The 12,885-nt window shown below is 51.1% G+C and overlaps 1 protein-coding gene across 1 annotated transcript in view; it reads right to left on the bottom strand.

The window, feature by feature from the left end:
• The window catches only part of Ehd1 (EH domain containing 1), a 21,126-nt gene extending 15,261 nt beyond the window's left edge, over positions 1-5,865 (bottom strand). Inside the window, exons 1-2 of the mRNA XM_029535123.1 lie at positions 5,329-5,865; positions 1,323-1,420 (exon numbers count right to left, since the gene is read on the bottom strand). Of these exons, the coding sequence (XP_029390983.1) occupies positions 1,323-1,420; positions 5,329-5,732 (502 nt within the window). The 5' untranslated portion in view covers positions 5,733-5,865. The remainder of the gene's footprint in view (positions 1-1,322; positions 1,421-5,328) is intronic.
• Between the last annotated feature and the right edge of the window lie 7,020 nt (positions 5,866-12,885).

Here is a 12,885-nt window from a genome sequence, read left to right as displayed (position 1 = left end):
GAGCAATGTGATAAACACATGGGAGGTGGGGAGCCCTGGCCCTGGCCTGTGTGCTCAGTGCTGGGATACATCCTGAGGGTCTGTTTTCTTGAGGCACAAGACCCACTGAGATTGGGGTCTGGTTTTTATTGTTTTTTTTTTTTTTTTTTTTTTTCTGGTTTTTTTTTTTTTTTTTTTTTTTTTCCCCATACAAAAAGTTCTCTTTTACTGATTAAGTCAAATAAATTGAGGGATTTGCTGTCCATCCAAGTCACCAGAAGATGGTTCTAAGTAACCTAAGCCAGCCTAGACTTGTTGTACACTTCAGTGCTACCACACTCAGTTCATGCTGTCCTGGGGACTGAACACAGGGCATGCTAGGCGAGTAGCTGAGCCATACCCACAGCCCTCCTGGCCTCTGTTAAGAACGCTTGAAAGGTGTTATCTTTATGTTTACGGAAATAAAGTTCTATTTCACTTAAAAAAAAAAAAAAAAAAGCATGGTAAAAGGCTAGGTGTGGTGGCACATGCCTTTAATCCCGGCACTTGGGAGGCAGAGGCAAACTCTGTGAATTTGAGGCCAGTCTGGTCTACAAAGCAAGTTTCAGGACTACAGAGAAACCCTGTCTTGAGCCCCCCTTTATCCCCACCCAAAAAGAGTGGATCTGGGGAAAAGGGGACATGGGGAGGAGACTTCGAGGAGAGGAGGAAGGGGAAATTGTGGTTGGAAAGTAATATATGAGACAATTTAAAAAAACATGGCAAAAGCTGGTCAGAGTTAAAACAACTGGACTGGCCAAGGCACTAGGGCCTAGCAGGAAAACCCCTGCAGTATGGACAGGCCTGGGAGTCTGCTGACTAGCAAGGGCTAAGCAAATATAAGCAAATTTCCACCTGTGCCAGAGGGCTGCATGCACACCATGACAAGTTTCTCCTTTTGCCTGATTGGTGTACACACTGGCTAAACTTACTCGGAACTTACATGACACTAGGAAGCAAACTGTCCCCATGCAAACAGAGACAAGGAGTCCAGGGGCCAATCAACATTGACTGGGGTACTTAGCGTCAGACGATTTCCTGCTACTTTGCTTCACAGCTGGAGATCTAAGCCTCCTGGGTCCAAAAACATCTGGCCATCCAGCATGGCTAGACTGTGATCTTAGCTGGGCTATTCTGGTCACCTGACCACAGCGAGGCAGCTGTGGCCCCTCAGGTCACCACTGTGTAGATGAGGTATGAGGTAAGAAGTCTGTCACCTGAACACACTACAGTGTTTAAAGCCTGGGGCTGGAAGAAGCCCGAAGGGCAGCATGGGGCATGGCTCTCCAGCAGAGCCTGGTTACCTCGGCTGATGCGCTGCTTCTCTCCAGACAGGATCCCAGGAGTATCAATGATGCTGATGCTGTCCAGTACTGGGTTGGGCAGCTGTGCACACATGAACCTGCAGGACAGCGACACCAGAGATACATCAGGGTGGGACGGACACTAATCTAGGTATCAAGGGAGGGCTTTTCTCCCTCTCCTCCCTCTGGACAAATGAACTGAAACCACTATCAGAAGTGTCCAGCTTTGGCCGGGCGTGGTGACGTACGCCTTTAATCCCAGAACTCGGGAGGCAGAGGCAGGCGGATTTCTGAGTTCTAGGACAGCCAGGACTGCACAGAGAAACCCTGTCTCGAAAAACCAAAAAAGAAAAAGAAAAAGAAAAAGAAAAAGAAAAAGAAAAAGAAAAAGAAAAAGAAAAAGAAAAAGAAAAAGAAAAAGAAAAAGAAAAAGAAAGCTGTATGAGCTCGGATTGTGCTTCATCTCTAAAGGAAGACAGACACCTGACACCGAGATCTTGCAATTCCACCTTAAAACTTTTAGCCAGGTATGGTGGTGCACACCTAATGTCCCAGCACTTAGGAAGCAGAGACAGGACGATCAATGCTAATTAAGTTTCAGGCCAGCATGGTCTACACAGAATGACCCTGTTTCAGTGGACCAGGAAGATGCTCAGTGGGCAGGACACTTGCCACGGAGCCCGATGACCCCAGTTCAATATTCAGAGCCACACGGTGGAGGGAGAAGGCTGCTCCACACCATCCACTGACCGTAAGTGCTGCAGCAACTATGCTTGCACAGAATAAATAAATGTAAAAGAATACAGTAACAAAGGTGCTCATGACAGCACGCCTTTAATCCCAGAACAAGGGAGGCAGAGGCAGGCGATCTCTGTGAGGCTGGCCAGGTCTACAGAGTGAATTCCAGGGCAGCCAGGGCTATGTAGAGAGACCCTTGAAAAATGAAACAGAGCAAAATAATAACAACATCGATAAAAAAGAAACCCCAACCACCTGGCTAAAGTCCCCTCACTGAAAGCAGCGTGGTCTCTTTCTGTGTATGGGCAGAGGCACACACGGGAGCTGGAGAACAACCTCAAGTGTCTTCCTCTACCTTACTTAGACAGCCGCTCCCAGGGACTCAGCTGGCTGACTGGCTAGTGGGCCCCGGGGTGTACCTTGATCTCTTCTTTTTGCTACTCCAACCCCTGTGCTGGGATTACAAGCTTGCAAAAACAATTGCAGTATGTACAATGTTTCCAAGGGTGCCCATGGCTCTGCTGCTGGGGCACTGCTTATAGCTGCAGTGGGCCAGCTGTGTGGAAGGAGTACAGACACACCATTCTCAAAGTCAAAGCCAGCCTAGAAAGAGGAAGCCACCATGGAGGGCTATTAGTGAGCCCTAGGTAAGGGCTTAGCTGCATATCCGAGTTCCATGTTGAGCTAAGAGTTTAGCAGAACAGCTCAGAGCAGCTCTCGGCTGATGTAAAGGGTGGGGTTTTTGAGTGGACAGAGAAAAGGCTCCTTTAAAAACCTCTCTGAGAAAAAAAAATACAGACCCATGGTCTGCCAGATACAGGCTTAAAACTGGGCCTCCAACAGTGGGCAGCAAGTAAATGAGTGTCTCCTGTGGTTCCACACCCCCAAGTTATGATGATAAGTCTCCCCACGGGCTGGGGACAGAAGGCCAAGGGGAAAAGCACTGTGTCCAAGTGTAGCAGCCCCCAGTGCTGTAAGTCACTGCACACCAGACCTCAATTCCCCTGCCTGGGAAAAAATTCCTGTACTCAATGGAGAGAGTGTGAAAGAAGAGCCGGAGTGGAAGTGGAGCTGGCGCTGAGAAGTAACAGACATAGAGGTCCCATAGGAGCATCTGCAGATCCATGAGAACCTACTACTCAACAAGGCCTGGTAAGGGGACCGCAAGAAAGGCAGGAGGCTGCAAGGATGCCTCCCTAGCAACAAGGATGGGGACTTGAGTCCTTAGGACTAGTGAGTGGGTCCAGCTATGCAAGCAGGGGCGTTCACAAACTCCTTTTGGGATTGCTTTATGCCTGTCTCCATCTGTTCCTCTCACTATCTCTGAGCAGCCCTAGGAAGGGGGGGTGCTAATAAATCAAGTTCATGACTCAATGGGTCCCTTTAAGAGTGCCAGGAAAAGCTGTAACAGCCAGAGAAAAGCCCCCTTTGTTGTGTCCTCCCTGGCCAGAGGCACATCCTGACACAGCTCCGGTCTTGGACTTCACCAGCATTTAGAGACCCTCTGAAATTGGTGGTGGCAAGAAGGAAATGGAAGTATAGTTCTTGAATCCCTGTACCCAGGCCAGAGCTCCTGAGTTGTTCCTTTGGGGAGGACAGAGGTAGTGTACAGGGCACAGCCTTAACCTTAACAGTTCCGCAGAGCCTGGGATTCATGAGTTACTGAGTGAGCTGGGGGCCAGCTGGAGGCCACTGGGATGGTGTGGGCAGTCCTTCTAGCCCTTTAAGCTCTCCATTTCCACAGGTGGGAAACTGAGAAGGTGCCAAGTTCCTCATTTCACAAGAGGTCTGCCCTCACAGTGAGGTGAAGACAGAGGAAGGCAGCAGCCGTTGGAACAGCAAGTCTTCCTGTCTCTCCTGAAGCAGAGACCTAAAGCATGAATGAGCTCAGCCCAGCAGCCAAACTTCTCAAGACCAAAGGCTCCCACCAACTGCAATCTGAGCCAATGGCCTACCTACAGGGGCAGCAAAGCTCAAACATCCTTAGGCAAAGGTTCCAGGCTAAGGGGACTAGAGCATTGTACACAACCCAGGCCGGTCAAGCACACGCCATCATCGTAAAACAAGATAGGCTGAAATTACCTAGACGGGACAAAAGGACGTTAAAGATCAGCTCCATGAAAGGAGGCAGGCCTGGCAGCAAGCTTGCTCTAGAACAAGCTGGCCCGCCCTGTTCGGCTGGACAGTGTCTGCAGAGGAATGTGCTCACACAGGGCGGAGACCTGGAAAGCAGGATTTAGATTCTTTCCAAGGCTGTTCCCCTAGGCAGAATGCAGAAGTCGACAGGCATGTACAGTCACTCCTTGAAAGAGGGAGCAGAGAGGGCAGGGTCTGTGAGTCCTGTCATACCTCCTGTGGGAGGAGTCTGGGATGCCCCAGTGCCCTTAAAGATCCTGGGTGTTAGAGCTCCTCAGGCAGGCAGGCCACTGTGATTCATTCATAGCATCCTGAGGGGCTGAATCTAACTCACTTCGCCCCTTGAACTGGTAAAGCTGAGTCTCCAGGAGGCACACAAAGTCGATCCAATCTATCGTAGACTATGAATCTGGTCATTTCAGGAGTCACAGTGTTACCACCCCCTGAAGTCTCCTGAGGCAACACTGACTTAAGCTTTTTTGGTTTTGTTGTGTTTGAGACAGGGTTGTCTCCTGTACTCCTGGCTGGTTTGGCATTCACGTAAGTGCTACTTCTAGGAGAGGTGTTGAGACTCCTTCGTCCCTGTCTTCAAAGGGGACTGCCCCCAAATCAGCAGACCAAAGCATACCCTCCTTGCCCTTCCTACACAAAACCACGGGTCCCTGGAGATGTGAAGCAGAGAGTGACACACCAGCAAAAGGAACATCTAAGTTTCGGGGTTTCCCATGACACTTAAAAAACGGACCCCAGCGGAGGAGGAAAATTGATGAGAATGAGCTGGGTGCCTCCAGAAGGAAGAACAAGAAAGGGGGGACAGCAATGGTTCATCTTCTCACAGCAGCCCCCCACCCCCACCTCGCTCTGTGGGAAGTAGGTCTGGGGTCTGCGGGAGGATGTGAGAGTTAAATTGAAAACCTGGAAGGTTCTGGGAATGACAGAAGCCAGAAGAGTGGACGATGCCTAGTCCCTAACTACTCTCGGGTAGTTAGTGGGACGCACCAAGGCCACACTGTCCCTGGGAGTGGTCGCCTAGGGTCTGGCGGGGGCTCTCGAAGACAAAGGCCGGCTGGGGGCAATGGCTCCGGAGGCCTTTGGTGGTCCTCGCGCTGGGGGGCAAGGAGTGGGTGGGTACCTGTTGAGAAAGGCGTTGCCGAAGGCGTTGAGCTTGCGGAAGGGGCGCCGCGGGTCCACAACAAGCGCGTTGCCGGGCACCACGCCCTCGGTGGGGCCGTGCATGACCGCGATGAAGGAGTCGGTGGTGGGCTCCGGCCCAATGCGCATCCCCGGGAAGTCCTGCTCGATCAGGTGGCGGATGAAGGTGGTCTTGCCGGTGCTGTACTGGCCGACCAGGAGCACCATGGGCTTGTTGTCGAAGTCAGCGTCCTCCAGCGCGGGCGAGTGGAACTCGTGGAAGCGATAGTGCTCCTCCAGCGGCAGCAGCTTCTGCGCGTACAGCTGCCGCAGCCCCTCGGCCACCGTCTGGAAGAGCTCCGGCTCCTTCTTGCGGCGGGCATCCTTGCTCACCCAGCTGAACATGCTGCCGGAGACGGGGCTGCCTGCTACAGGACGGAGCGGCGGCTGAGCGGGACTGGGGCGCGCGGCCGAGGAGGGGCCGGCCGGCCGGCGGAGGGCAGAGGGGCAGGGGGCGGGGCGCAGCCCGCACGGCGCAGGCGCAGGCTGGAGGGCCGGCGTGGGGACCACGACAGCGCCCTCTGCCGAGGGTCGCGCGAGCCTCGCCGAGCCGCCCCTTTATAATAAGCCGGAGCCCGGCGTTCCGGCACGCTGGCCGCCGCCTCCAGGCTGGCCCGAGAGGAGGCGGGGGAAGAGCCCTCCAGGCCCCGCCCCATTCGCGTGCCACGTCCTCTTCTGCTTCCTAGGAGCTGATTTCAAATATCGCGAGCTCGTGGCTGCGGTGCCTTGGCAACCGCACCTGTTTTGCTCCGCCCCTCGAGGGATGGCTCGCGGAAGTGCTGCGGTCGCGGGTGCCAGAATGTGGCCTCAAAATGTACTAAGTCTGAGCACCATCTAGCACCTGTGGGCTTCCGGACACCCCAAGTACTTCAACTGCGCTCCCCAACTGCAGTGTTTCCACAGGCTAGGAACTCTCAAAAGCTTCGGGAGCCTCACTCTTTGGTCTTTTAGCGACTTTGGAGAGGGACAGGACAGCGGGAATAGGGAAAGCCGAGGGAGTACAGGACACCGGGAAGAACAATGTCGGTAAGGAAGGAGGAGTGCGCTGGCACTCCACTCAGGCTGATGGGAGAGGGACACAGCAATGGACGCAATTGACGTGACCTAGCGGGGAGTTTTCACCAAGGCGGTGCCAGCTGCGGAATGGGGTAAAGAAGTTGCAGCTTTCTGGCTAGATGAGTTTGGAGGAAGTGAAATCGGAAATACCCTTTGTAAGGAAGAGGGGCAGTGTTGAGCAACAATGAAATGTTGTGGGAACTTAGGGGAAATTAAAAGCCCCAAAATTTCCGCTTTCCTGTCAGGGACACCACCAGTACCATCTCTTGTTCCGTTCTGAGTCCCAACCTCCTTCCAGTTGGTAGCTGTTCCCCGCCAACGTCCCTGGCCACACCTAAGCCCCCTTGACTGTCTGCTGGTGTCTAGTGGGTGATGTCAGAGAATTGGGGACTATGATTGTTAGGTAACTAGTATCAGGTCACCCAAGTGGCAGGAGGAGGGCCATTGGAGAAGTCTAAAAAGCACCCGAGGGGTTGTTTAGCACCCAGTTGTGGTCTTAGCCATTTGGAAAGGTTGGAGGATCACTTGAACCCACCAATATGAGGCCAGTCTGGGCAACAGACTCCGTCTTAAAAAAAAAAAAAAAAAAAAAAAAAAAAAAATAAAATAAAATATTTTACAAAAAAAAAAAAAAAAAAAAAAAGACAAAACTAAACCCCTAGCTTAGTGGTAGAGCACTTGCCTAGCGTCCACAAGGCAGTAGGGCCCACCCCCAGCACCACTAGAACCAACAAAAAATCATGGAAACTTGAAAGCCTTGGCTCCTACTTGAAAACTTTGAGAGATTTGGAAGCCTGTGAGCTAGACACACCTATGTGGGATTAGGCTGGGATCTCATCGGAAGACAGCTGTGTGCATACTGAGGGGTCTTAAGTCAGGTGGGATCCAGAGAAGGCAAGGGGGGAAGGTTTGGTCATACACTTCAGAGATCATTGCCAGAGAGCAGCAAATTCCAGCCTGCTTGTAGGCTCTGGGCCATGGCTTCTTATTTGATCTGGAGTTTCTCCTTTTTTGAGTGGTAGGGGTTGTTGTGAGTGTGCCATAGGAGGGTAGTGTGCCATGGGGGTAGGATGAGTGTGGGGGGATGAGTGTGCCATGGGGGTAAGTGTGCCATGGGGGGGGCGAGTGTACCATGGTGGAGGGGGTGAGTGTGCCATGGGAGTGGGGTGAGTGTGCCATGGGGGGGTGTGCCATGGGGAGGCAAGTGTACCTGGGGGGGGGTCAAGTGTACCATGGTGGAGGGGGTGAGTATGAGTCAGAAGACAGCTTTCAGGAGTTCTCTGTTGAGGCTAGACCCTGATTCTCCCACCCAGCCCCATGCTCCCAGAAATAAGGCTCAGATTAAAAACATATTTACAAAGATCTCAGCCATAAGCTAGGCCCTTTTCTGATTAGATCATAGCTAAATAGAACCTGCGTTCTGCCTTGGCTGGTTACCCGTGCTCAGGTACCATGCTCCTTACATCATCTTGGCACATCTCCCACCTCCTCTCCCAGAATTCTTTCTTCTCCCTATGTTCCACCTTCTATTTCCTGCTTAAACCATAGGCCATAGGCGTCTTAGTTAACAGGCGAGGCATGCACATGCTATATAGTTGTTCCTCTACAACTCTCCTTCCACCATGTGGACCCTGGACCTGAGCTCAGGTCACCACAGCCCTGACAAGTGTGTCATCCCACTGAGCTGTCCCGACAACCCTCATCTCATTAGCCTCCTTTCCATCCATCACAGTAAGACGCAGAAGTCATGGGCCCCCTTTTTTTAGAAAGAAGCTCTTGGACAGAGGCTGTGACAGGAGCCTCAGGCAAGCCCAGTCCAGACCTCGGCCAGCCTTGGAAGCTAGATGATTTCTGCCTCCTACACAGCCTAGATGAGGGTCCACCCCGGAGATGTAATTTCAGGGCTGGTTCAAAGAAGAGCCGGAGGCAGAGGATCTTAAATGAGGTGGTTGTTTAGACATCTGAATAACTACATGATGCTGTGTCTCCAGCAACACTGAGACTGACCGGTCATGGTTTCCATGTCTCCCCAGAGTCCTGTGTGCTGAGAAAACCCAGCCCCAGAAAACTGAAAACAAAATGTTCCTGGGTTATTTATAAATGAAATGAGATGTGTGCATTCACTCAGCTTTGTCCAAGGAACTGAGAGGGCCAGAGAACTCCTCACCCTTCCTCTTTCCCTCACTGAGACTCAAGGGGCCCAGAAATTAATTTTCTACTTCCCCCCGGTCCTGGGTACCTTCCTACCTTGTAATGTCCCAGATTGCAAAACTCCTGATTTGCCTCCCATTTTTGAGTAGGGCACTTGCCTGTTTGGTGGCACCTTTGGTTTCTCTACTGTTTGGCTTTCTGTCTGCCTGAGTCACGAACAGATGGGCAAGAGTCAAGGATTTGCTTACTCGTAAACTGCCCACTGCCAGTGATGTTTGCGCGCGCGCGCACACACACACACACACACACACACACACACACACTGTTAGGACAAGCATTGCCTAACAAAAATCTCCCACTTCCTTGCCTTCAGTCTCATTGGTCCCCTATTGCCCTGATCTAAGAAAGTATTTTTGGGCTGGTCCTGGTGGCACCTGCTTTTAATGCTGGCATTCAGAAGGCAAAGGCAGGCAGGCAGGCAGGTCTCTATGAGTTCCAGGCAAGCCTGGTCTACAGAGTGAGTTTCAAGACAGCCAGGGCTACACAGACGAGAAAAAAGTCTTTGCCAAATCCCTAAAGACAAATTTTATTTTTAAAATAACATTGTGTGTGTGTGTGTGTGTGTGTGTTGTTTATGTGTATGTCTGCAGTGCCGTTGGAGGCCAGAGAGAGCATCAGATCCTCTGGGATGAGAGTTAAGGCCACTTGTGAGCTATCTTGTGGATGCTAGGACTCAAAGCCTGGTGGTCCTGAGGAGTATCCAGTACTTACCTGCTGAGCCCATCTCATCAGGTCCAACTTCCTCTGCCCCGCCCCCCTCCTTTTTGAAATGTGTTCTCACTCTGTAGTCCTGGCCTAACACTGTGTAGACCAGGTTGGTCCCCAACTCAGAGATCGGCTATCTCTGCTTCCTGAGTGCTGAGATTAAAGGTGTATATCACTTTATCAGGCTTACTAAAGACAACTTTTAAAAAAGTGGAGGAGGTTTTCTCCAAATATGGCAAAAGAACTGGACTGGGGAAAGCCCAAACACAGGCTTCTCCCTGGCTGAGCAGTGGCTCATACTTTCCGCTTAGGAAGTCTGTTCAGAAGCACAGATTTGCTCCTGCAGTTAGGAGTAGATTTGGCAGTGGACCAATTCTATTAAAAAATAAACAGGGCAGCCGGGCGTGGTGGCGCACGCCTTTAATCCCAGCACTCGGGAGGCAGAGGCAGGTGGATTTCTGAGTTCGAGGCCAGCCTGGTTACAGAGTGAGTTCCAGGACAGCCAGGGCTACACAGAGAAACCCTGTCTCAAAAAGAAAAAAAAAAAAATAAACAGGGCGAGAGAAATGGCTTAGCTGCTAAGATCACTTGTCATGCAAGCACGAGGACCTAAGTTCAAATCCCTAGTACCCCACATACAGCCTGTAACCCTGTGAGAGCAAAGACAGCCTAGCTTCAAGTTCACCAAGAGACCCCTGCTTCAGGGAATTAAGATGGGACTGGGACAGCTGACCTTCTCCTCGGGCCTCTCTGAGCGCACACAAACACAGACATCTAACACGGCAAACCATGGAGCCAGGTGTACCTGATTTACCCTTAATCCCAGCCAAAGGCAGGGGCATTTATTTCTATGAGTTCAAGGCCAGCCTGGTCTACATAGTGAGTTGAAGACAGCCAGGATTATGCAATGAGACTGATCTCTGTATCCAAAAGGAGGGGTGGAGGGGGGGTTGGGGGGTGGGGGTGGAGGAGGGGAGTCTGTTCTTCCTCCAAAGGTTGGGTTTTCCAGTGCTGGCTGGATTCTTGGTTGCTCTCAAATACGAGTTAGGAAAAAGTCCGAGCACCCAGGGTGTCAGGTGATCTGCCTTAAGAAACACTGGCCTGAAGGAGAAATTAGACCTTTGGAATCTGAACTACTTAGACTCTGGCCCATCCCAGCAGCAAGGACCTGCGGGTGGAAGGGCAGAGGTTTAGAGCAGGCTGGAGGAGACTCTGCCCTGAGGCTCACCAGCTGCTCAGCAAGCACTTTACACGTTAGGTATGCTCCTGCCCCAGGTGATGCCTGTACCTGACACTGTACACATTCGAGCACAGTGTGCCTCGAGAGGCTGAGGTCTAGAGTCCTCTGAGTGCTTTTAGTCAGGCGACAGTTCAGGGTTCAAGTTGCTCAGTTAGTGGAGGGCTCGCCTCATACAACAAGGCTTCCTGCACACCAGCGCCGTATATAAACCAGATGTGAAGATGGACTTGGAAGGTGGAGGCAGGAGGATCAGGAATTCAGGGTTACCCTTGGCTACCTATGAAATTCAAAACCGGCATTTACTTAGATAGGATCGTGAGATCTATCTTAAAAAAAGAACAAGGCCAACCCCAAACCACTTAAGTGTTAGGCTAAAGTTAAATATTAGACCTCTGGCTGCTGAAGCTGGAGCAACAGCTGAACCCAAGTTAGGTGCAGCATGTGTTACCCTAAGGACACTGGCCAGCCTGCGGGAAAGGGAACAGTCTGGCTTCTACAATAGAGGAGGGGCAGGATCCTGGGGTCCTGTTAATTTACATAAGATAGATGGTGGCTGTAGGGCTTACTGTGGTCCATGCCTATGGTCCCAGCTTATAGGAGGCTGAGGCAAGAAGATCATAGAGTTTGAGGCCAGCATGGACTACATAGCAAGATTCTGTCTCAAAAAAATTGTAGCCAGGTGTGGTGGCGCACGCCTTTAATCCCAGCACTCAGGAGGCAGAGGCAGGCGGATTTCTGAGTTCGAGGCCAGCCTTGTCTACAAAGTGAGTTCCAGGACAGCCAAGGCTACACAGAGAAACCCTGTCTCGAAAAAACAAAAAAAAAATTGTATATAGGTATGTATGTATATATACACACACAAATGAAGTGCAGGGGTGACCTCCCAGCTTAGCTCCAAGTTGCTTAGTTCATCATATTTAAGCATGGCCATTAACTTCCTCATGTTCCCTCCGGGCACTTTGGAGGGTGGCACTGGCTTGTGTCTTGAGGAGCTCATGGAGTCAGTCTGTCCTCTTTTTTTTTTTTTTTTTTAAAGATTTATTTTTTTATCATATTTAAGTACACTGTAGCTGTCCTCAGACACTCCAGAAGAGGGCGTCAGATCTTGTTACAGATGGTTGTGAGCCACCATGTGGTTGCTGGGATTTGAACTCCAGACCTTTGGAAGAGCAGTTGGGTGCTCTTAACTACTGAGCCATCTCACTGAGCCCAGTCTGTCCTCTTCTCCTGGATCTCCGTGATGATGGCTTTTCCGTCCGTCTCTTCCAAGGTCAGGGTTACACTGAGCTTCCTCGTGAGGCTCACCGTTCAGGAATAGAGAGAAGCTGTGTTTCCAGCCATGTGACACAGAAAGTACCAGGACTCAGAGCATGGGCCCCCTGCAGCAAATGCAACCCTTGTGCCCTGTGGTGGAGGCTGTGTAAGCTACTGTGCTGCCCCTCCATGGACTTAACACTCCCTTCCCTCACTCCTTCAGAGACCCTTCCCAGCAGGAGATGTGAGGTGACTCATGATAGTCATTGCTGTGGTCCTGCAGAACCTTCCTCTGACCGGATCGTCTTTATCCTGCTCTGAAGTACAGGCAGTGGTGACATCTGAGAGAGAGGACACTGCAACCTTCCACCAAGGCCACGTGTGTCCATCTTTTGGCTCACTCCTAGGACATGTTTGGACATCCCAAGGACGGGCGCAGTGGGACCCTGCCCAGAGATGAAGTCGGGCTGAGGCCTGCTAATTTCTTCTGTGTCCTGACTCCTCTAACTACAACCAGCCACAGAATCACTTTCTTGCCCTTTTGGTCCTTGAGGCCAGTAGGATAGAATTGCAAAGTGTTTCCAAGATCCCTCAGCCTTTGGGGTACACACCCCATCTAGGACTGAGCACACTGTGGATTCTTCCTGATTGTGTTAGAAAGCACACCTTTCTTTGCATAAGGCCATCGCTTCAGGCTGCTGGGCCATATTAGCTCTTTTGTTTATACAGTGGATTAATTTTATTTTGTGACGGCATCTTACTAGGTACCCCTGGCTGGCCTAAAACACTAAGACCAGGCTGGTCTTGAACTCACAGATCGGCTTGCCTCTGCCTCCTAAGTTCTCAGACTAAAGAAGGCATGTGCTAACACATATGGCTCTATTTTTTAATTTGTGAAAGAGGAGCTTACTATGTAGCTTACTGGCCCAGAGTCTGCAGTGATCCTCCTGCCTCTGCCTCCTGAACTGTGGAATTACAAGTATGTAGCTCCACACCCAACTGGTTTTGAAGTCTTTTTTTTTTTTTTTTTTT

This window comes from Mus pahari, chromosome 1, assembly GCF_900095145.1.
Source record: "Mus pahari chromosome 1, PAHARI_EIJ_v1.1, whole genome shotgun sequence".
NCBI lineage: Eukaryota > Metazoa > Chordata > Mammalia > Rodentia > Muridae > Mus > Mus pahari.
Note: the sequence above shows the minus strand (reverse complement) of the source record. Positions and strands in the feature narration are given on the sequence as shown.